Source organism: Argopecten irradians, chromosome 7 (genome assembly GCF_041381155.1).
Source record: "Argopecten irradians isolate NY chromosome 7, Ai_NY, whole genome shotgun sequence".
Lineage (NCBI taxonomy): Eukaryota > Metazoa > Mollusca > Bivalvia > Pectinida > Pectinidae > Argopecten > Argopecten irradians.
Genome location: NC_091140.1, coordinates 31287877 through 31312645, shown reverse-complemented (window position 1 = coordinate 31312645; position 24769 = coordinate 31287877). Strand labels below are relative to the sequence as shown.

The 24769-nt window shown below is 33.4% G+C and overlaps 2 protein-coding genes across 5 annotated transcripts in view; one reads left to right on the top strand and one right to left on the bottom strand.

Annotated features, from left to right (window-relative positions):
• The window catches only part of LOC138328136 (circadian locomoter output cycles protein kaput-like), a 31421-nt gene extending 24176 nt beyond the window's left edge, over positions 1-7245 (top strand). For all 3 annotated transcript variants that reach the window (XM_069274786.1, XM_069274785.1, XM_069274784.1), the window contains one exon: positions 139-7245. In XM_069274786.1, coding sequence (XP_069130887.1) covers positions 139-335 — 197 coding nt within the window. In that variant the 3' untranslated portion in view covers positions 336-7245. The remainder of the gene's footprint in view (positions 1-138) is intronic.
• A 215-nt stretch (positions 7246-7460) lies between these two features.
• LOC138328137 (telomeric repeat-binding factor 2-interacting protein 1-like) lies at positions 7461-21521 on the bottom strand. 2 transcript variants are annotated; one of them, XM_069274787.1, is made up of 12 exons: positions 21379-21521; positions 19248-19294; positions 18459-18563; positions 17447-17548; positions 16242-16359; positions 15405-15531; positions 14279-14895; positions 12619-12730; positions 11084-11158; positions 10442-10563; positions 9454-9568; positions 7461-8318 (listed from the first exon to the last, which is right to left on the bottom strand). In XM_069274787.1, the coding sequence occupies exons 1-12, from the start codon at positions 21499-21501 to the stop codon at positions 8188-8190; spliced, it is 1794 nt and encodes a 597-aa protein (XP_069130888.1). In that variant the 5' UTR covers positions 21502-21521; the 3' UTR covers positions 7461-8187. The 2 variants fall into 2 exon arrangements, with proteins under 2 accessions (XP_069130888.1, XP_069130889.1); XM_069274788.1 differs by having other exon boundaries at positions 11111-11158.
• Between the last annotated feature and the right edge of the window lie 3248 nt (positions 21522-24769).

Genomic DNA, 24769 nt, shown 5'->3' with positions numbered 1-24769 from the left:
TCTTCATTTCATGAAATTTCATATAAATGAACACTCTTTTAAGATCCTAAATATATATATATGTTATCAATCTGAAAGGGATTGAAACTTTTAAACTAAGTTTAACCACCATTATGAATATTAAAATTTGGTGTTTAGGTACAAGCATGTTGACGACAACAACAAGTATACCGACACAATCAACGCAGACACCACAAAGCTTTCAGCCGACGTTGCACGCCCCTGTTCAGTCGCCACTGGATCAACAACAGTACATCCCGTTACAGTTCCTTCAGCAGGACAACGAGTTACTATTTACCAACGATACCTCCAACTCGGTGTTTTCACTAACTTGAACCTGTAATAAGGTTGATGTATATTACTTTAATGCTATTAATTGTGTCAATGCCTTGCATTCACAATGAACAACGATGGATATACACATACATAAGGTCTGTCATTTTGTTGACAAAATGGCTGTAGTAGGACTTAAAAAGATATCACTAGATGGATTAATCGTTGAACCCGGTGTATCTTCAGACCTCATTGACTCATTGTATAATCAAGTGTATCCTCAAGTGCTGGTGGACTTCTCTGTGAAAAACGTAGATATCTGTCAATTTCTCTGTGAAGAATGTAGATATCTCTTGATTTCTCTGTGAAGAACGTTGATATTTCTCTGTGAAGAACGTAGATATCTGTCAATTTCTCTATAAAGAAGGTAGATATCTGTCAGTTTCTGTGAAGAATGTAGATATCTGTCAATTTCTATGTGAAGAGCGTAGATATTTGTCAATTTCTCTATGAAGAACATCAATATCTGTCAGTTTCTATGTGAAGAATGTAGATATCTGTCAATTTCTGTTTGAAGATAAGTAGATGTCTGTTGATTTTCCAGTGGAGAAACTTAGATATCTGTCAATTTCTCTGTGAAGAATGCATTGAAACGCTATCTATGTGATGGGTTGATCACCCTGACATATAATTAGACATCAGCTCTAGGTATTACAATATGGGAAACTTGGATGTAAGCCCAGCTTCTGTATTGTCTGTGAATACAACACTACCATGTGCTATCCGTGAAATTATGATGGCAGGAATTGATTTATATCCATGTGTGAGTATTTGTTTCATGTGAAGAGCTGGTCTAGAAGTAAAGCGTTCAAGTTACACAAGAGAAAAGAGGAAGCCCAACTGCAGGCTAGTGGAGCACATCGTTTTAGATGTTTGCTCTCGTCAACTGAACTGATGAATTCTGTTAACATTACTTATGTTGTTTTTATGACTGTGTTGATCATTTTCCCCATGTATGAAAAAAATCCATTTTACATCATTTATAAAAAATATATTTAAAAGTCCTTAAATCAAATTCACATTTAAGTTCTCCAAGAAGGACAATTTAAGCAAGAGGCCTAGAGGGCCTGTATCACTCACCTGGATTTTTTTTTTACAAATTATAACAAAAACTCTTACAAAGTCAGAAATAGCTAAATTGACCAGACAATTAGTTTAATTATGAATCCTAACCATATGATCGTGCTATCAATATTATATGACTATATATTTGTAAGTCAATGCTTAGTTTCAGAGAAGAAGTCATTGATATGAAAATAGCTAATTTGACCCCTTTAGGCCCCACCCCACAGCCCTACCATTTGTACAATTTTGAATCCCTACCCTATAAGAATGCTACCATTGCATTATGAGTGCTTTTCCATGCTTAGTTTTAGAAAAGAAGTCATTGATATGAAAATAGCTAATTTGACCCCTTTAGGCCCCACCCCACAGCCCTACCATTTGTACAATTTTGAATCCCTACCCTATAAGAATGCTACCATTGCATTATGAGTGCTTTCCCATGCTTAGTTTTAGAAAAGAAGTCTTTGATATGAAAATAGCTAATTTGACCCCTTTAGGCCCCACCCCTCAGGCCCCCAGGGGGTCAGCCACATCATTTGTACAATTTAGAATCCCCATCTTATAAAGATGCTACCATTGCATTATGAGTGCTTTCCAATGCTTGGTTTCAGAAAAGAAGTAATTTATATGAAAATTATCAATTTGAGCCATTTTAGCCCTGCCCCTCAGGCTCCCGGGGGTCAGCCTCATCATTTGTACAATTTTGAATCCCCACCCTATTATGATGCTACCATTGCATTATGGGTGCTATCTCATGCTTAATTTCAGAGAAGAACGCATTTATATGAAAATAGCCAATTTGACTCCTTGTGGCCCCGCCCCTCAGGCCCCCTTAGGGTCAACCCCATCATTTGCACAATTTTTAATCCCTACCCTTTAAGGATGCTACCATTGCATTTTGAGTGTTATTCCATGCTCAGTTTCAAAGAAGAAGTCGTTTATATGAAAATAACCAATTTGACCCTTTAAGGAGTGTGTATCAAAACAGCTTAATATCCGGTAGCCTGAATTTGACATTTTGTGTGGTCTGTCTAATATTTATTTCATCTAGTTTGGGCACAGCTTAATACATGTACCTGGAATTCCAAGGTTGCATGCTTTAAAATTAGGTCATTATGACCTATTATTGTGACACTTAAACTGTATCAAAGAAAAGGATGTCCGGTCCGTATTTCCTACACCTTTGGAATTGTCATTTGAGATACTCTGGTGATTTGGTCACTCCGACCAACAGTTTGGCCTTTGAATTGTATGAACAACTTTCTCAGATGATGTCAACTACATTTACGTTACATACTAAACATGGAGGATTCCACTTCTGATTTTGTCTCATTCATGATCACCAGCCGTATATCATTCGTCATAAATGAACTGTAACTTAAGCTTTGTGTTTGTACAGGGCTCATAGGATTGCATGTCATTTGTTATTGGTATTATGTCGATCATCCTTCAGTAGTAGATATAATTATTCACCCTAAAAATTCAACAAAAGATCTCATTGTATCATATAGATATGATGTTTAACTATTTTTGTACCACATAGATTCATTTCATTACAATCGTCATATCCGGTCAATAAGCCTACAAAACCAATAGTGCTGTATTATCATATCATTTACCGAGAATGCTATTTCCCTGAAATACTGAATATGATAAATAACACATTAAAGGATACCCAGTGAGCACATTGTCGGAAACCCACAATTCATCACTCTGTCGTTTGTGAATCATGGGTTTCAATATGATGCAGTGAACGTTACGGTTATTATCGAATATTGAATTATAGCCTGTGAAATACATAAATTATTCCTAATGTTTTGGTGAATATCAAAATTAAACTTGAATTTTTTTAATCTTAATAAAATCATCTCATATGTGCCTTGTCTTGACACTAACTTCGTCCATTAAGAATTTGAAGGAGAATTCAATAATTAATTTTTTTTCCTAAAGTTTATAAATGAGGTAATACATATGTGTTTTTGTGCGAGAAACAAAAACTTGATTTGGGAAGCTTTGCCTTTGTAGCTCTTAGAAATAATTATTTTTACTCAAACACATAAATATTTATATGTGTAAGGTTATGTCTGAAAATCTATAGTGCTAAATCTATTGGATATATGTAATGGCTTCATGCCCATATTAGGGGTTAAAGAACGACTATATCAAAAGTTCTTTTCAAAGTGGTACTTGTGATAAGAAAATTAGTAATAATGATTAATATTAAAGTGTATCGATATTCCTGTATGTATATTTAAAACTTTTTATTCATCATGCATACACTGTAAATATATGAAATCTAAAAATCAAAGTATATATAATTACGTATACATACATGCTAATTTGTATGCAGACTTTGGGAGTTTGTACCTATTGGTATTCCAGCATTAATGAATAACTAATTTTAGTTGATAACATTCTTTGCCAACGATACCTGATTCAGCAAAACAGTATTATCCTTATTTAAAAATAGGAAAGGAAATAATATATTATGTGTATGTGAGTTTGTGTGCCATGTTCCAAAAGTAGGTCACTGTGATCTATATGTGTCAACATTTTATCTACATGACGACTTATTGTGGTCCTCATTTACTAACTCCATTTAGGTTAAAATTTAAAGTTTCTAGAATTTCTTTTGTTTAATTTCTCATAATGAGACCAAATGAGTTTTATAATCATTAGATGATCACATGTTATAAATGCATCAACCATTTTTTTAGCTATGGAAAGATTCAGGGCAAATGTACTTCACATTTGAATGGATAACTTAAATTAATGTTTGTACAAATTCATTAATTGTTAAAAACTTTTTAATGAAATGTAAATATTGATTTTGTATATACTGGGTATGTATATATCAGCTACTAAATTGTTTTATATTTATTTTTTTGAGGTCTGAATATTATTTATGAAAAGAAACTATTCCTAAATCTCCTATATTAGGTATATAATATTTATTCTTATATCTACAGGTGTAATACTGGTTTATTCGATGCAATAGACTGATGTCGGCTGAGGTTGCATTGTATTACATGGTTTCCCATAAATAAAATAAAAGCTTGTTTTCCTATTGTTTTCAGAAGCTAACCTAGTTTTCCTATAGAGTTTTTCAGAAGCTAACCTAGTTTTCCTATAGAGTTTTTCAGAAGCTAACCTACTTTTCCTATAGAGTTTTTCAGAAGCTAACCTACTTTTCCTATAGAGAACTCCAACAATGTGATTTGTGTTTGAAATATACCACAGTATTTTCTTGTATGGAAAATTAACTTTCAGTTGTGGTTTTCTGTTAACTTTATTCAAAATGGCAGAATATTGTCATAGTAAAATTGTGAATTGAAAAATATATATGTTGTAAATTTTTCATGTCTAACAATCAACTGTGTATAAAAAATACCATGTTTTATATATAAATATATCGAATATGTAAGAAACATAATATTCAAAATGTATGGTTGTTTCATGCATAATTTTTTGTACATAAATTGTGTTTTTGGGCAAGTGCAATCAATCGCATGAATGTGTAAGTGAGTATGAGTTTCCTTTTATGCTAGGAAAATAAATCTGCTCAAGTTTTTAATATGTGATTGCATAACTTGACAGTTGGGAATGAGCTATGTGTAAAAGATCATTGTGAATTTCACCAAAATAGGTCAATATAAAAGTCTTGTGTTGAGTTTTCTCTGGAAAATTTAAATACTCTGTACCATTTGTATGTACTGAAAGGGAAAGATTTTTATTATGCATTCAAGTCATTATAACATTCATCTATCAAGAACATTTGCACTCTTCTGGGTTAGGTTTAGGATGGTTGAATATGAAATTTCACGGATGAGTGAGTATAGAATAAGGACAAAAGACGAAACCGTCCTCAATAATATTTCATCAAAGTAGCACTCACAAATGTTCTACAAATGAGAAATTATTTCTAGAAGTAAACATTATTAGGTTTACGTTGGGATGCATCCTCAATTTTCCATGGGTTACTATCACTGTTGGAATATCTATCCCTGGATTATGTTATAGTAATCTATGGGGTAAAAACAACAACTGACCAATCACAGCTGGCACATATAGAGTAATACATTGATCCTTTGAAGATGATGTAGAGAGCAATGTCCAACTTCAATGCTACAGTCAACCACAGTGTATTGTTATTCCATTCTTTTGATGTACTACAATTGTCCAAACTACCTGTCTCATCTGTTGTCGCAAAGAGAGCCTTCAGTGATACTATGACATTGTCTGTGGATTGATATATATTAATTATATATAACGACAGTGATAGAAAATGGGATTTCCAAATTAAACCTGATAACATTGATATCATTGTTTCTATTGGTGATGAAATGACATCAAAAGATGATGTCCTGAGCTAACGTTATTTCAGCAGGTAGGTTACAAATTGTTGTGTTCCATCACCATAGGAGCTACAAGTCCTGCACAAACGTTATCGGGTATCACATGATACGTGAATTAGTCACATTGCCACTGATGATAGAGATGGGGCATTATTAAATTTCTGGCTTTATACTGCATTAAAATGTGAGAGAATGTTGATTACCAATTATGATTTATTGTAATTAATTGTAAAGGCAAAATAATGATAATTACGCTATTATTATGACAAGTGCTTTAAAGTTATTTCTGAAATTTGGAAGTATTTCTGAAAGTTAAATTGCTTTTTAGTTCTTGATCTTATAAACAATGTAGTTGACATTCCATTACAATGGCATATTGTTAAAGAACATGGAAAAAGATACAAAAAGAAGTGATAAACTTATTGTTTAAAAGGTACTTCAAAAATCTCCTTCAGGAATTGAAGCATATCTCTCTCTTTAACTTATTTAAGATTTCGTTTGGAAATGCTTATACAATTTGTTCTGATATCAAAAAGTTGTTTATTAAACTACAGGATACTGTAGTAGATAAGAATTAAAGGGACAATTCGCTCAGACTAATTCTTTTACATAACCAAGAAGCAAAATATGGCAAATGTATTGTTCAACATTTCTTATGAAACATATAACATAAAATATTGACAAATTCCACGTCATTGTTTAGTATTTCAATTAATATCGTTGAAATATCAAATCGTTGATCAATACGATTAAGTAGGTACAATATGGCCGCTGTACCCATGCATGAGCCAAAGTCACGCACGTTAAGCAAATAAACTACATAACCACTGAGAAGGTGATGAAATGGTTTTTAGGCAAGGCAATTCACCTAATAAGGTAAACACACTACTGTCAGAGCGATTTGAGCAGTTCTATAGACAAAAGTTGCATTACTCTACGAGCAAGGGACAGGGTTCGGCATACAAGAAGTTCGACCACAATGTGTAATGGCGGACAGCGAGCGAGTTTGAACATCTACACACATGTCACAACCATGGGCTTTTCAGGCATATCACAGTAAAACCGAATAATCTAATTTCCATTAGAACTGGGTTTTTTCCGAAATATGTACAAATTTTAAATGTTCTCTTAGACTGAATTGTCCCTTTAAAAATAATGTTGGAACAAAATGAGTACAAAATTATCAAAATCAATTCACAGAAAGTGTTGAATATGTCTATTATATAATGCTGTAGCCAAAGGAAACTAGCTAATTGCTTAACTTTAATTACATAATACTTATTACATGAAGCTGTAATTTGAGGGCATTACTTGTATATCTGTTCTTATTGTACCTTATGAACTTACATTGTAGTAATATATCTCTGTTATCATTGATACTTCAGTCATATCTTGTTAATAATTTTCTGTTATAGAAAGATAAACTGCACTAATTCCAATGATTTTAGTTTGCAATGCAAAAAATGAGAGTAATTAAAAAGTATGTTGAAAACGTTTGTTTAAGTTTCATTTATTTACACCTAAAAAATCAATTCTTCCTAAACCAGTGTTTCAAGGAAATGTCTCACATGGAGATGATATAAAAAATTTATTGAATGGTTGAAACACAGTTTTAAAGTTGGTCCACAATTTGTAGAAAAACTATGTAAAATCTAACAGAAATATTCGGTTAAAACTTCGGCCCTATGGAAACAGTGAAGCCTAATATCAAAGATCAAAAACGCACTTTATTCTGAACAATAATTGATGCCTTTTCAAGCATGTACATATATATATATATATACATACATACAATGGTTTACAAGTATTCTGTACATCAAATAAACAGCCCCTCCCTCACTTTTTCCAATTGTTTTAAGAACTCCAAATGTGATAGGGTTTGAACTTATAATACGAGACTTGCATGTACTGTAACTATTTTTGTCTCCTTAATGTGGCAAACATTTATCTTTAAGATTGATCCTATGTATGACATTCCAGTAAAACTGAGACATAAACTTCTGGTGTCAGTTGTAAACACTTGATTTTACAATCAAATTGTTATAAACTTCTGGTGTCAGTTGTAAACATTTGATTTTACAGACTTTAACAATTTGATTTACTAGATTTAATTAGATTTATCACAACCCTTCAGAAATAGTAACCTTTTATTGACTTGATTTTAACACAACCCCTCCAGAAATAGTAACCTATTATTGACTTGATTTTATCACAACCCCTCCAGAAATAGTAACCTTTTATTGACTTGATTTTATCACAACCCCTCCAGAAATAGTAACCTATTATTGACTTGATTTTATCACAACCCCTCCAGAAATAGTAACCTTTTATTGACTTGATTTTATCACAACCCCTCCAGAAATAGTAACCTATTATTGACTTGATTTTATCACAACCCCTCCAGAAATAGTAACCTATTATTGACTTGATTTTATCACAACCCCTCCAGAAATAGTAACCTATTATTGACTTGCTTTAAACCATATTTGTTCCTGAGTATTTCGAAGGATTGCGGATCCCCTGACATTAGTCGGTCATCATCTCGGTGATCCCATGGGGGCAAATCTGTAATTAATAAAATGTATATGTAATTAGTCCATATCAAATACTGTATAACAAGAAATCTTGGCTGTTTTCGTGGTTGTTAATGAACCACTTAATATTAAAGATGCTCCACAGCCAACAGAACATAAACAATACTCTATCTGTACTCAACATTTTAAAAATAATTGGTATTTACTCATGTAAATGTTTGTCTAATTAACACAAAAATAATATAAAATAACTTGTTTTGCGTTTGGTGGATGCACAATAAGTACTTATTCCACATAGGGCATAGTGCAATGGACTTTTTTAGGGACGCAATTAATTATTTTTAATATCTTTATCTTGAAGCAAAATAAGAAGCTCAAATTTTTTAATGGTGGTTATAGTGTAGAAAAGTAAAGTAAGTGACTTTTGCAAATGAAGAAAAACACTAATTTGTTTGCTCCTATTTTTGATAGAGAAAAATACCATTTGTCAATGGTGAATAATTTTAAAACAATAAAATTTGTTTGATACATTATTCAAACTACTATGACATCAGCTTATAACCATGAATATTTCAACCCACAAAATAATTTTAAAGTTACAAGTCACAAGAGAAAGTACCAACTAAAATTTCATGTTGTACAGTATATGCCACAGCTTCAGACCTTTTAAGTTAATCAGATACTTTATACATAAGAGCTGAAGCACTACTAATATTAAGAAGGCAAATCAAAAAGAAAAAATTGTTAAAATGTGAAAGTACAATTAATTTATCTTTCAAAGATAAATGTCATGACAAGCAAATACAAATTGCTGTATTTTGTCTCATATAAGACTTCTACAGTATGTAAGAATTATCAATAAAACCATCTTCTTTCTTAATTTCTTCTCCATTGCCGATTACACTAGGGTATTACCTTGCATGGTTCACTGCTACCTCAGTTACATTACCTCTATGGAGAGGTGTCTTAATTATAGCATTAGTACCCTAGCGTCGTCATCAATGACACAACAGCAGCTTATCTACAGGACAGCTGCTCCACAAATGGGAAGACAACACATACAAAACAAATGCTGAACAACACATCATGGTACAATGACACGAGCATTCACACATGGACGGATACAAATTGAAATATCATATATTCATATACTGAAAATAACATACTTGACATATTGAGGCCAGTCTCTATCCAGCTCATCGTATCCAGTGCTGAGCCATTGTTGATGAACAAGGCATGCAGAACCTGATCGGTAGTAAGGTTGTATTCCTGCATCAAGTCCTGTGTATGGACAAAATATATGACTTAGGTTATCCATAGGGAAGCATTACAAAAGAGAAGAAAAATCCTGAATTGAAGTATGTGAAGCAGTTTTCTTAAAAATTATTTCTCAAAGTGTTGGGCAATCATAAATGTAAAAGAATTACACATAATTGTAAGTATCGCCTGTGCCTGGTGTGCCACATTGTTGATTTATTACATATAATGGAACATTTAAAAACGTCTGGAAGTAAAACAAAATGCAGCAAAATTATGGGTGTGTTGAGGTGATAATTGTTTAGGATTAGACTTATACTTTTTGAGAAAAAGAGCTTAGTATAGTTTAGCATCAATAAGTTTCACAGCGTCTGAATCCCACATCCTGAAATGAATCCTACAACAATTAGGTGTGTTGATGTGATAATGATGTCCTCCAGCTATGTTTAAAGTTTGGTTAGGATTGGACTTAAACTTTTTGAGAAACAGTGTTGATGTGATAATGATGTCCTCCAGCTATGTTTAAAGTTTGGTTAGGATTGGACTTAAACTTTTTGAGAAACAGAGTTAAACACAAAACTTTAGAGTGAAATGTTGACAGCGCCGCCATCGGCGAAAAAGTATCACTATAGTATCGCCTTCGCGAACTATCGTCAGAGGCGACACAAAAATCGTAACAAAACATCAAGATATCAGAGAAAGTACTTAATACTAATATTTTAGTTATGAAGGATAGGAATAGTTTTTGGGATCACAAGCCACGGGTTTTACTACATTTTGTGACCCACAGGTAGCATTGAGTCCTATATTACAACATGGTTAGTTATGCATGGTTGTTGGACATCTCTAATTTATTCATCTGATATTGCTTTATGCTGTATAGCAGTATTTAGGTACCTCAACTAATTCACTAGCTTCTTCCACTTCCCATTCTTCTACTTCATCTTTTTCTTCTTCCTTTTCATCGCTTTCTACATCCTCTGAATTATTGACAATGTTTTCTTGGGGAGCAACTTCATCTGAAAATAACATCACACAATACATGTATTTCTGTGTCTTTTGAATTCAAGCAATTTTTCATTGTATTCTTGATTGAGTATTTACAAAAATATATAAATTCATTAGTATAAAATTAAGATTATGTTTTACAATGTCAAATCTCTATATAGCCGTTACTTTTGTATACACATGGCAGAAAACCAATGACTATAACCAACATTATACTTATAATGGTTTTCACAGGAGTCTGTTATTACTAAAAGTAATAATGCAGTATATTAAGTGCAGAACAACATTAATTTTTGTACTTCAAAATTTTATTTTTATTTCTATTTAAGACTTGTCATGATCATGATTATTAAAATTATGATAATGGTTGACTTAATATGGTCTCAGTTAATATCATGTAAAAAACCAAAGCTTTAGGAATTCACTGTGAATATATAATAGGAAATTTTAAATGATTTCTGATACAGTGATTATAGAGACAATTTAAATTGTTTTCTAAGACAACCTTATGCAGGAGTAAACATTTCTTACCAAGATATTGCAGTTGAAAAATCTTACCGTCTTGGTTTTCTAAAAACTTATCCATGACATACTCAAGCCTTTCAGCTAGAGAAAGAAAACAGAAATCAAAGATAGTTTAACCAATGAGACAAGAAGTTTTTAATATCTTATAATCAGGCGGATTCATGGTAAGAAACATAAATTAAATACACTTCATGCATGTATTACAGTATATTGAATTCTGTATATGTATACTGAACTAATTTGCTTTGAAATGAAAATTTGAAGTGCAAATTACAACGGTATGGTAAAACCTTGTAAAAAAATAGACATTAACTTGACATCTTGTTTCACTTTAAATAGATTGTTTGCCTCGACTAAACTTTTAAAACAAGAAGCCCAGAGGGCCTGTATCGCTCACCTGGTTTGTAATGCCAAGTCATGTTCTGAATACAAGTTCATTGTTTATTTTCTGAAGGAATTTGAATATTAACCTCTAATTCCACTATTGGGCCCCACTTTTTCTGCTCCAGGGGGTCAGAGCCAAAATCTATACAAGTTCTGTTCCCCTTCCCCCAAGGATGTTTCTGGCCAAATTTGGTTACAATCCATGCAGAACTCTAGGACAAGTAGCGATTTATAGGATTTACCTCTATTTTCCCTATTGGGCCCCGCCCCTCCTGCCCCCTTGGGTTCAGAGCCAAAATTTATACAAGTGCTGTTCCCCTTCCCCCAAGGATGTTTCTGGCCAAATTTGGTTACAATCCATGCAGAACTCTAGGACAAGTAGCGATTTATAGAATTTACCTCTATTTCCCCTATTGGTCCCCCCCCTTCCTGCCCCCGGGGGGGGGGGGGGGGGTCAGAGCCAAAATTTATACAAGTTCTGTTCCCCTTCCCCCAAGGATGTTTCTGGCCAAATTTGGTTACAATCCATCCAGAACTCATGACTAGTAGCGATTTAAAGGAAATGTTGACAGTAATGACATAAGTCACCTGCCTTCGGGCCAGGTGAGCTAAAAAACCATTACAATCTAACTCAAGTGTTTCAGTAATCTGTTGACTTTGAGCTAACGAAATATGTTTGTTAAAAATGTTTTACATGTACACTTTTAATATCAATCTCCATGGAAAAGATGGATAAATCCTGTAGAGTGCTTGAAGAGCATTCATTTTAACCAGATAATTTCTGCTCTAATCAAAACTGGTCTCATGTTTCTACATTAGTAGTTTAATACTGTTCTTTATAGTCATGTTGACCCCATCCTCAATATTCCACGAGTTACTATCACTGTATATATCTACGCCTGGGCTATATGTCACAGTAAAACAGAAGAAAGTTCAGGATTAACAGAGATTAATGCCCAACTTCAAACCCATACAGCTGGTACCATTATTTGATTCCTTCGGTATACATAAAAGAACAAAACTTCCTGTCTCATCTGTCAATGTGCACAGAACCTTCACTTTGCTATTATATATTTCATGTGTGGATATAAATATAATGACAGTGATAGTAACCCCCTGGAACATGCATGTTGCTAATTTTCATGAGCTGCACTCACCTCTATTAAATGAACGATTTTGTTGAGAAGATTTTGCCACATTTCTCCTTGTCAAGGGCAGATTTTTTCTTGGACTCTTCTTTGCTAAGCCTGGATCATTTTCTGCTTCAATCTACAACAAATGGACCTTGTGATTATTGAATGAGAAAAGCACTACGAAAATAATTACGTATAACTTTAAAATAAGTCTACACCATTCACTTCAGAAGAATGTTAGCTATTTAATCCAACATGCTACAAGTCTAAACATTGGGCAATATGTATAGTGTTTAATGTGTCTGTGGCCCTCCAACAATGGGAATTAACTTTGGATTTATTTTGATGCCGAAATCTGACACATCCTAAAAGACAGAATTTGTTTTTCACAAAAAACAAAAAATCAAACAATCAAGCAAGCCTAATATATTATAATAAACAATAGTTTTAAAGGAGAAGGTACGTTAAGACTCGAATATGGCCCCAAAATTAATTCTCCAGTAAAGAACAACATATTTTGCCATATAACAGTTGAATACATTTGCTAACACATTACATCCCGAAAATATCCCGCATGTGCCAATTATGTTCACTATGACGTCATCAACATGCAGTTTCCCGCTATTTTTCACAAAAATCCTTGAAAAATCATACTTTTTAAGTGGTTTTCTCTAAAAATGAATGTGGCCGCCTTCGTGGAGCAGAAAGAGATTTTCACACGTTGTGTAATCTATATTTACGCATATTCATGCAAAATATAAAGTTGCTCCAAGGTGGCGGCCAAATCCATTTCGAGCCTTTTCTAACCTAAAGATGACGAGAAGAGGAAAATCATCAATTTGATGACGTCATAGGTGGAGCACATCGTGTACATGGTTATAAAAAGTTATGTTTTGATGAATGGCAAGTATGAGAGTATTTATTGATGTGAAATTGATTTGGATCAGAGTTAATATTTTTCGGCCTGAAAAATTAAGGCCAAATACTGGTCCTATCATATCTACTCCTTTGTTCTATAACTGCAAACTTATGAGGAAATATAGTAAAAATTTTACTGCATTTGGTCTAACTATATACAGTGAAACACATTTATAAGGAAATGACTTACAATGAACTAATAGTTATAACATAGTAATTTTCATAACCTATCAAAGCTCTCATGATAAATCTGCATTTTATGTATTACGAAACCTCCATATAACAAAGTGATTTTGTTGGTTCTCAGAGGTTCATTATACATAACGGTATTTTACTGTAAAAGCATGTTTGACAATTTGAGAATCTAACCCCCCCCCAAATTAAGATTTCCCTGTCTCACCCTCAAGGGGGTGAAACATTCTATAAGTCTTCAAGCTACTACAGTAGGGAAAAAGACTGTTAACAGTGATGCCATTAATACATGCGGCATCCATTGTTGAAGATATCATCAATTTTGATGCATTACCACATTCCTGTGTTGATGGCGTCATGAAAATACTTCTAAACAACTGATATTTCATCAATAGTTAGGAGGAAAATAATCAAACATTGGTCTGTGTAGGTTGACAAGGATATCTCAACCCTCTTACAAGATCTTGGCCAACATTTCGCAGACCACATGTTGACCAACCAAACTCCCAGCCACCCGGGTTAAGATATCGTTGTCCGTTTGACAGACCTACGTAAGATTCCATCAACATCTTACCACATTAGCATGACTTGTTTTAGGCCTTTTCTTTAAACTCTTGCTGGGGCCTTGCTTATGGTTGACATCAGCAATTTTCCTTTTTCTTTGCTCATACTCCTTATTTTCATCAATTTCATCTGACTTCCTGGGACAATTGTCTGTGTTTGGAGCTTGTGGATTTTTTAACCTTTCTCCAAGAAGGTTTTCTGAATTTTCACTGCTATCAGATTTATCACATTGAGGCTGTGGTTTCTGCTTTAATTGTACATGATTTGCTGCTCTAGCTTCCTTTTCTGATGGAGAACCATTTATAGTTTGTTTAACAGGTGAAGAGTGACCTTTATCAGATTTTGGGTACAAATCCTCCAATACTACTCTAACCCTCCGAGGACTGTTACACATTTCAGAGTTATTTCCCTTTTTATCAGGGCTATTGTCCTTTTCAGACTTATTTCCACTTTCCTTAGAACTGCCACACTTTTCCAACAAAAATTGATCAAAAGAATCTCTTTTATTGAACGCCGTTGTCAACTGTCCCAGTGGATTTTTCCTTGAACACGATTTCTGGTTTTGAATATTTTCTGTGGTAGTTTCTTCACCTGTCTTCTGGTTTCCTTCTTTTCGGTGATCTGACTCTGAAACAATGTGAACATAGTCTGCTTGGGTATTTATTCAATTAATATTTACACCTACGGGAAAAGTACCCGGAGGGCCTGTATCGCTCACCTGGAAATTCCATATTTAAACCCAATCTAGGGCTCCAGACCATTGGATAATATATAAATACAAAACTGAATGGCTGTTGCAAACGAAATATGATCCATAACTTTTCATTCTTACGGTAGAAGGATTTAAAGAATTTGCAAAATTTCCCCTCAGTCCTTTCAGCTCCTGATCATTATATGAAATCAGGATGTTTCAGACAAAATTTGGTAACAATTCAATCTGTTGTTAGTGCCTAAATGCTATTTCAAAAAAATCTTGATGATGAAAGATGCGAGGTAACCTCATTATGATAAGGTACCCATATCTTGAAATGGGCCCCTTTAATTATTATAATAAATATGATACTATAGTTGTATAGAAATTAACCACTTTTAAATGAAAGATGACTCATTTTTCAGTTGCTTTTATTAATTCTTACCTTTAAGATATTTTTTGTTCTTTGTCAACAGAAACTTGAGCTCGCTTGATACATCATATGAATCAATGTTTGGTAGGATTCTCTTCCTAAATCTGTCCTTCATAGACTCAGCTGAGTGATCTGTCACCTGGAATGGGCATTTACATACTCAAGTAATAAGAACCAACATCAATGTGTACAATTATGGTATTATTAACTGATTGCCAGGCTGTATTATGTAGCCACAACTCTTGCTCCCAAATACGTGTGTATCTATATTGAATGCTATAGCATATACACAATACAAAATGCAAAGTTAAGTGGTGATCCATCAATCAATATGGTAAAAACATATTTTGTATGGATTATTTTTCCAAGGTGATATGGAATTACTAAACCATTGGGCATGTATTGCTCAACTGGATATTACAATGAATATGGCAAAAATCTACAATTCAAACAGAAAGGAAACTTTAAAGAATTTGCTTTTAATGATTATTCAACAAAAAAAGATGACATTCATCAAGGTAATGGAGGCCCCAGGAAGGTCAGAGTCAGTAAATATATGACAAGTAGTGATTTAAAGGAAATGTTGACAGACGAACTCATGGTATACTAAGGTTATACAGTTACTGTAGCATATACCAGTAAAACATGTTTAGTAAAACATGCTTTCAACAAGTTCATGGTTATAACATACCATATTTGTTTTTTTGTTTTTTGTTTTTCTTCAAGGTTCCTATATGATGTTTGTAAAAAGCCTTTAATGTGGTTTAGAAATAAAACAAATGTTTATGAATTCATTTTAAATGATTCTGTGAAAATTTGTCATTTTGAAGTCACAAATATCAGACTTACTATTTGTAAACTCATGTCATGCCAAATCTTCAGACCACTGCACTTAGAAATCAGATCTCTTTTCTTGTCAAAAAACTTCAGAATAGCCAAATCATCCATCAGGGAATATTTTTGACGCCTACAAAATAAAGAGCTTTATGTAAAGAAAATTATGAAGAACAAAAAATATACATCCAGTAAAGGCATTAAATTTTGTTTTATTTGATCATAAATTATCTCTTGATTTAACATGTACACGTATTAACCTTCACAAAACATATTTACACAAAAATTACCATAGGTACACAAAAACATAACGAGGGTCTGTATCCATCTGGTAACAAAAACAAATGTAACAGTGTCATATCGGATTTAGGTAAAGTATTTAATAAAGTTTATCTCCTCAAACTAAAAACATGGATATAGGATAGAAACTGTTGTGTAGACATCACATACTATAAACATACTTATCTCAGCACAGACATTTTAGAGCAAACGCAAAAAACTGTAAATTATGATTTAAGCATGGATATAATTAGTGCAATTCAATGGTTAAAATCCGGAAATCTGGAAATACCCTTTTATAAAATTAGGCTCGATAGCTGCAACCTACAAATGTACATATTTTTTTCTACTTTTTATTCAAATTTTAGCATTGTACATGAATTAGCACTCCAAAGACTTGCAAAAAGTGCTAAAATTAAACTACCGCTAAAATAAGTATGTTTACATAACTTTAGTTCCTCGCCTTGGGACCCCTTAAAAAATGATTCCATCTTTAGTCAAGAATGCTGCAGAATACATACGAACCAAATTATTTTACAACTAGAGCAGGAGGATTTTAAAGGATTTCCACTATTTTTCTTATAAAACTCCTAATGATCCAAAGCACCTAGACCCCATGTTTCATACAAAATTAAATTCCTTTCATTTAAGGATACTGCATCTAATACTTTGCAAATATAGTCCAAAGCATTAGTTCCTATTTCAGATGTAGAATTTCAAAGAATTTTCAAAATGGTCCCAATTTGGCCCTATCCCTCTGGCTCCATTGGAGGACCATACCCTTGGTTCATACATATTCTTCAATTTCCTTTCGGTCAAGGATGCTGCAGACCAAATATATGAACAAAATCTTTTCATTCTTGCAGTATAAAATCTTTTCATTCTTGCAGTATAACAAGGATTTAAAAGAACGTTTTAATACTCAATTCCTAATTGTTTACCCTAAAGCGAGTGCCTCTGAGCGCTCTATCTTGGTGGCTGGACTAAGGTCATCCACAACATCAACAAAACTCTGATCAGCACTCGCTTTCTTTGGTTTCAGTCTGAAATCATAAATAATTCATTACAACTCTGTAGTTCTTTGGAGGAAATTTGGCATATTTATAAGTATCAAAAACTGAAAAGTTTGTTGTTATAGCATATTCATGAAAGTTGAGTTTAAAACTGGTACAGGTACACTATCTTTATCATTGACTATGTTCACTATCTATATCATTGTAATATGAAGCTTTCCAAAAATGGTAAATTTGAAAATAATGTAAAATGCTAGTAAGGATGACAACCGGATATGTTGTTTTCATCAATCAGCAGCATATAGACACCGATTCATTGGACCTGTATGGATCTTAACTTCAAGAGATATCATCATTGAGATATTTTGGCAGACGTTAGAGCAGAAATTAGATTCAGGAGGCCACTTTGTCGCAAACAAGACACCCATATAGACTGTGGAGAGAGGCTGTAGATCAACGTGGTTATGGGGCATAGTGGTCAACTGGCCAAATGGACATAGGATGTATATGACTGTTTTAACTAACTTTTACCATTTCATTGTGTATGTCTTTATTAATCAAAATAATTGATTAATCATGATCCTTAGAACAAGAGAGGTGTTACTATGCTATATTCACCTGAAAATTGCCTAAGAAATACAAACATTCATGTGTTACAGTCGTAATTTGTAAAGGCATATTTACTCATTAATTCGTTCACCCCTGAAGACACATTAAGACTCTTCTAAATCAAAGACAAGACCAGTCCATTATGAAATTTCAGGTGTGAATGAGTTTAGTAAATCTTAACAAGACACATATATATTAATTATCATTATGTTCCTTTAAATAAGAAGCTGGCATTGGTATGTAAGAAGAAAAGTTTGTACTGTACGTACCCTGACTATGTGGGATCCTTTGTGTAACAAACACTTACCTGTACATTTCCTTTGTAACTCACCTGTAATCATCCAGTTCCAACAGCGTATCTTTCTCTACACAATCCAGAATGTACTTAATAGACACGTAACCCTCCGAGGAGATCTGGTCTGACTCTACAGCTAATCTGTTAGACAGATACGTACAGTAATTGGTTTGTTTGCATCTCATAACCTGCTAACATTAACAGCTGTCTGTTTTTGTGTGTCAAAATTTTCACAATTTTAGCTAAAAATCAGAAAATGTAATTTATAATTTGCAGTTTTTAATTTCAATGACCTGAAATAGTCCTTTTCACAATATTTCCTGGATGTAATCGTGAAAAATGTCATTTCCATGAAAATAACTGGCAAGTTATATGATCACAAATCAAGGCAAAATTTATAATAATACTTGCAAGTCTGTTTCACAAAGGTATTCACAAAATACTGGTTGTACTTTAAATATATGTACCTACAACCTTGGGTGTTTTTAAAAGTTTGATTTTAATCATTCCAATTCAGATGAAATGAAAGCACTAGCTGTTCTCTTAGAATATATTTTATGAAATGTTTAGGTAGAGTTGCATGAACTACTTTCAGATTTAAAAGTTCATGTACATAGATCAGACCAGAATGTACAGTCAAACCTGTCTATAAAGATCACCCCAGGGACAGTGAAAATGGTCTTTTCAGCCAGATGGTCTTTATATACAGGATTAAAATAAAATGTGGTGATATTGGTCATTAGATACCCTAGAAAAGTGATCTTTTTAAACAAGTGATATTTATACAGAGGTAGTCCCTAAGACAGATTTGAATGTACGACTTACTTAATGCATTTCCTTGACACTTTAGAGGTCATTCCTCCTCCTCCGTCCTGTTGAAAAATTAAATTATGTTCAATGTCAAACTTAGAAAGCATTTTCTGTTTTCTGACTAAGTGAAGTAGACTATAGGTTTTGTGACACAATTTTTAAGTTATTTTAAGGTTTTTTTTAAACTGTCTGGTAGCTAGATCCCATGTTGATTGTCAGAGATTTAATTTCCAGCTGGAAATCTACAAACCTGTTTATACCTTGTAATCATCTTTATAAATTACAGTGTATAATAAGACAAGAATGGAAATATTGCTGCTGTTGAAAAACTAGAAATATGTCTGTTAGACATTAAGTGCTCGCTAAATACTTCCTAACCTTAATTTCCGCTATGAAATTATCCTCTGCAACAGGTGGACGACATAGCACTTTTGCTCATTATCCTTGGGACTATTGCAAGGAGATGGTTTATGCCCGTTGGTGCATTGTAATAAATATTTTCCTTTTCTTCATCAGAACTTTAAATTTGAAATTACTTTGAGGTTTTATGTTACATAAATTAAAAGTGTGTTTATTATCATATTGATACGATAAACTTGTTTCGTTGTTCAAAATAGTCGTACGCTAGAACACCGTCCAGTCTCTGCACGTGCGCATGGTGACTTACCTGTGTCATGCTTGAACGCATTTTCTGGGGTACATATAATGTGGTTTTTTTATTCTGTTTCTCTCACGCAAAACTATGTAATTTTATAAATATTAATTAGAACTGCAGCAAATGCGGTCTTTGGTCACAGGGTTTAGTTAGCAATATTGCAACATGCACTTAGGACTTAGGATGATGTGAAATTAATTAAATATGTGTACGGTACTAAAAGTTATCCTTTTCAGCACTTTCTTTTATTGACTCTATAAACCTGAATTGCATTGTATTGTTCCGGAAGTTTCCAAACTAGATCAGATGCCGATGCAAGAGTTTGTATGATACGCCGCTTGAAGTTTACACAAAACAAATGTGTTTAGCACTGTGAAATGTCACTGTTGTGTGCGCAGTTGGAATCTGTGCAAAGCGGATGTACACAGACTCTACACCCGACAAAGAAAATAATAGTATGAGTACACTCGCACTAAAAATAAAGATCCACAAGGTCACATATGGTACTAGCATGTCATCTGGTCCACATTAGTATTTATACTGATTGATAGAAAATACAACACAATAAAGCAGCAAACAAAACAGATATTAAAACACAAGCTTGATTACATAAATTCTTATGACACACAAACTCTACATGCTGTATTTACAAACACGTAGAATAGTTTTATTGCTAAAGTAAATATTAATATTGACACCCTTAATGATTAATCAAAACAGACAATAGAACTAGAAAGGAACATTCACACACATACATGTATAATTTGACATGTAGCTATAAAAGCGGAAATCAATATGGTACACATCATACTAGCTATGTATAATGTTGTAGCAGAAAAGATATCACTTTCTGACTGACTTTTCTAGAGGGACCTTGCAGTAGCTGAAAAGTCAGTCAGAAGGTAATATCTTTTCTGCTACAACAGTAGCTAAAATCATATATTACATGCATATTATTCCTATCAAGTGCCCCACAAAGGAATCAAATCCAGGTCTCCAGGTAAAAAAGTTATGTATACAGCTTTATCAACTGAGTTAACGAATGGTTTCTGAAGAATCATAAGTTAGTCCGTTAGTTTTAGCGTACAAGCTGTATATCAGCTGAGTGACAGAGATCGTAATAAAAACTATGTACAAACCACACACACCAGCCCGCTCCTTTTACACTACATCCGATTCCCCAATTTTCCTCAGATTTCCTAAATTTCAATCCAAGACTCAAACCACCTTCCGTGTTTAGTTGGGCGCTATCTACTTATTAATTATATTATTATATAGCGGAAAATATATCAACTTCTGGAAGAGTCAGTCAGAAGATGACATCTTAATCTTTTCCGCTACAACAGTAGCTAGTTAGGCGCCAATTGTCGGCTGAATATAGAAGAATACTACTGTAGGCTTGTTTTGTCAGTTCCGAATGTCTTGATCATCCGACTAGTTATGAACATTTTGTGAAAAAAAATGTATGAACCTTTGATAATTATCATTTACCTCTACTAAGGGCCTGATTTCGATCTTTTTGGCGCATGGTCTCATGTAGAATATGAGAGGTTCACCGTTATCATTGGTGAACAAGAACCTGTTGTACGTTTTCAGTTTCTTTTCTGCCGCCATCTTTTGAAGAGAATGATCGAAATCACCGAAACGTTTGAATTAGTAAAATGTAATACAGTGGACTATCCGGTGAATTATTTCCGGAAATATTTTTTTTATTAACGATAAAAAGAATTAAACATATTGTGCGATTACTCATAACAAAAGATAATTGGTTATTCCAATTAAAAAATTTTCTCATGGTATCCAGAGATTTCGCTCTGAAGTCCTCAAACGGTTCGCACCATAACAGTAAAGTAGACTGTGGCCGTTTTCGATTATGCGGTTTGACTGGTTGATGTAGTTGTTCGGACCTGGTGATTTTATATTATTTTCAGACGAGCTTTGACAAAGTACTCACAGACCTGTATAAAAAAAATGCAGATCCGACAGGATTTATACATGAAATAATGACTTTAACAAACAGTCGAACCGGTTGTTCCAATACTCTGTCGTTTTGCCCAAAAATTTAACTCGGCGTTGTCTGATCTTCTACACGCACAAGGTTTAAAATCAATAAGAATAAGATTTAAATTAAAAGTATGAAAAGGAGGTGGCCATAGGAGAGTTAAATGGACCCCCAAGCTATTTTTTAAAATCCGTTTGCATAATTTTGTCACGGGCATATACATGTAATGTCTGCGATAATGATTTATGTGGGAGGACTAAATTCCAATTAAAAAAAAAATCAATTTTTGATAGTTTTATATTTGTGTTTGAAAAAACTATGATTTTGATTGCCATTTTTAACAGAACGCATTTGCAATTTACATTCGTGAAATAAATAAATCCTATTTGTTCGAAGTATAATTTTATATGCAGGATCAAGCTACTGGACACTAAAATGGAATTTCAGCCTTAATTAATTGATGTCTTCTATGCGAAAACATTTGTTTTAACTTTTCACTTTTAGACCTGATATCGCAAATTTACGTTATGAAGGGGTACTATCATTTTTAGTTAAAGATGCTCCACCGCCGACAAATGGTATTTTTTCTCTATCAAAAAAAGGGACAGACGATTCAGTATTTTCTTCAGTTACAAAAATTTACTTACTTTAAACCATTACGACTATTGAAAATGTTGAGCTTCTAATTTTACTTTAAGTTAAAAATATAAAACAAAAATATTTAATTAAAGATGCTCCACCGCCGACAGAGCATAAATGATATTCATCACTTGAACAATAAATGGTGTTTAATAGTGTATATGTATGTCTAATTAACACAAAAAATAATATAAAATGATTTATTTTACCTTTGGTGCATGCGCAATCAGTACTTCATTCCATATAGGATATAGTGCCGCGGATTTTTTTCGGGATGCAATTAATTATTTTTTGTAATTTTAACTTGAAGTAAAATTAGAAGCTCAAACTTTTCAAAGGAGGTAATGGTGTAAAGTAAGTAACTTTTGTAACTGAAGAAAAATACTAAATCGCCTGCTCCTGTTTTTGATAGTGAAAAAATACCATTTGTCAGCAGTGGAGCATCTTTAAATGCATCCCGAAAAAATTCCATGACACTATATCCTTTGTAGAATGAAGTACTGATTGCGCATGCACCAAAGGTAAAATAAATTATTTTATACTATCTTTTGTGTTAATTAGACATATATATACACGATTAAACACCAATTATTGTTCAAATGATGAATATCATTTAAGCTCTGTCGGCGGTGGAGCATCTTTAAAGACAATCTCTGATTATTCATATATAAAAGGAAAGAAATATATTTTGTGATTTACTAGATCAGTACCAAGATTTCTCATGTCGAATACATACAACTCCTGTTGTAGGCAGAATATAATCATAGTACTGAAAAATGAGGCAAATTGATGATTTAAAACGTGATTACACCAAATGTAGATCACTTTTTGATAAATAATATTGAGGAACAACTTGTTACACGTAGTAAACGAATGTATGTAATATGGTAAACAAAATTGTACAGAAAACCAACAAAATACGACACCAGCAATTGACAAAATAATGATAACTATAGCTATAACTAGTAAAATAAGAATTACAATTAATCATTTCAATACGTGTTTTATACCAATTTTAATTGGAGAAAGCTTGAAAGAAGGTATTCCTAAATGTATTTCACAGCATGCGTACCACAGGGTGCTCCTTTTTATGCCTTGTTTTTCTCCAAAAATTACATCATTTCCTTTTCAGTTTTAATGATATTATGTAATTCAGGGGTGGATATAACGACAGTGAAAGTAACCCCTGGGTGACCGAGGTTGCTACATGGCAGGAATGAAAACACACAACACATTAGAAAGACATAGAAGTTAAATCAACAAGATATAATTAAGGCAAATCGTATTTGTTGGAGTAATTTGAAGATTGTTAGTGTTTGAATGAGCCAAATAGGACGGTTGTACGTTGTAATGCTTCGTCCACGGTTCTTTTATGGATCTGAGGTTCCGTGTTGGTTTACTTAGATACATCCAATAGGGTGTACCTGGCTATGATCTCTAGAGTAAAATTTGGTTCTTGTAGAAAAATATTGATACGCCATAAGTTGCAAATGATTTTTTTTGCAAAGCAAAAATGTCTGATTTCGAAGAAACGATATTGTTTATGATGAGATGTTTATGATGGTGTTAATTTTCTTTTTCCGTCAATTTTCCATATAACTTCCCGTACTTACTTTCAATACCTTCGCTCTCCAATTTTAAAATTTTTGTAATGGTAGATAGTAGGAAAAACCAAGTACCGTGGTAGAGCTTCATTTTTATCAGATATATTTCTGAAGAATTCATCGGATAAAAGGAACTTTTGAGGTTTTTGGAACGGATTTCGATATAATTTTTGTATTTGTATCAATAAAATGTAAGCGCTTCTGTTTTTATCTAAATACAGCTGTTTGTGTTGCTGCTCAACCGTCGTCATCAGCCAGGTCCATCCATCTTCCCTTATATCCATTTGTCTATCTAGAAGGTTTACAGGCTCTATCCTCTCATTTGACGACAAAGGTTTCTCTCTTCTCTCATTCCCATGCGTTACCTTCAGATGTCTTCTACTTCTTCCTTCTGGCAGTGCAGTCTTCCTGATTTTTTCCCTTCTAGCACTGCTGCCGTGAACTTGTATAGATTTGCTATGAATGCTTTTCTTGGTCTTATCTCGTCTTGCCTTTCGAATTCGTTCTACTTTCCTCAGCTCCTTTAGTCGATCTGTTAGATGGTCCCTGAGTTGACTGAGCCCTCCTTTCTCTTCCTCAGAAGACATGTATCTTCTTGTTAAAGCTCTTAGATCACCTCGTATATGATGTATTTATC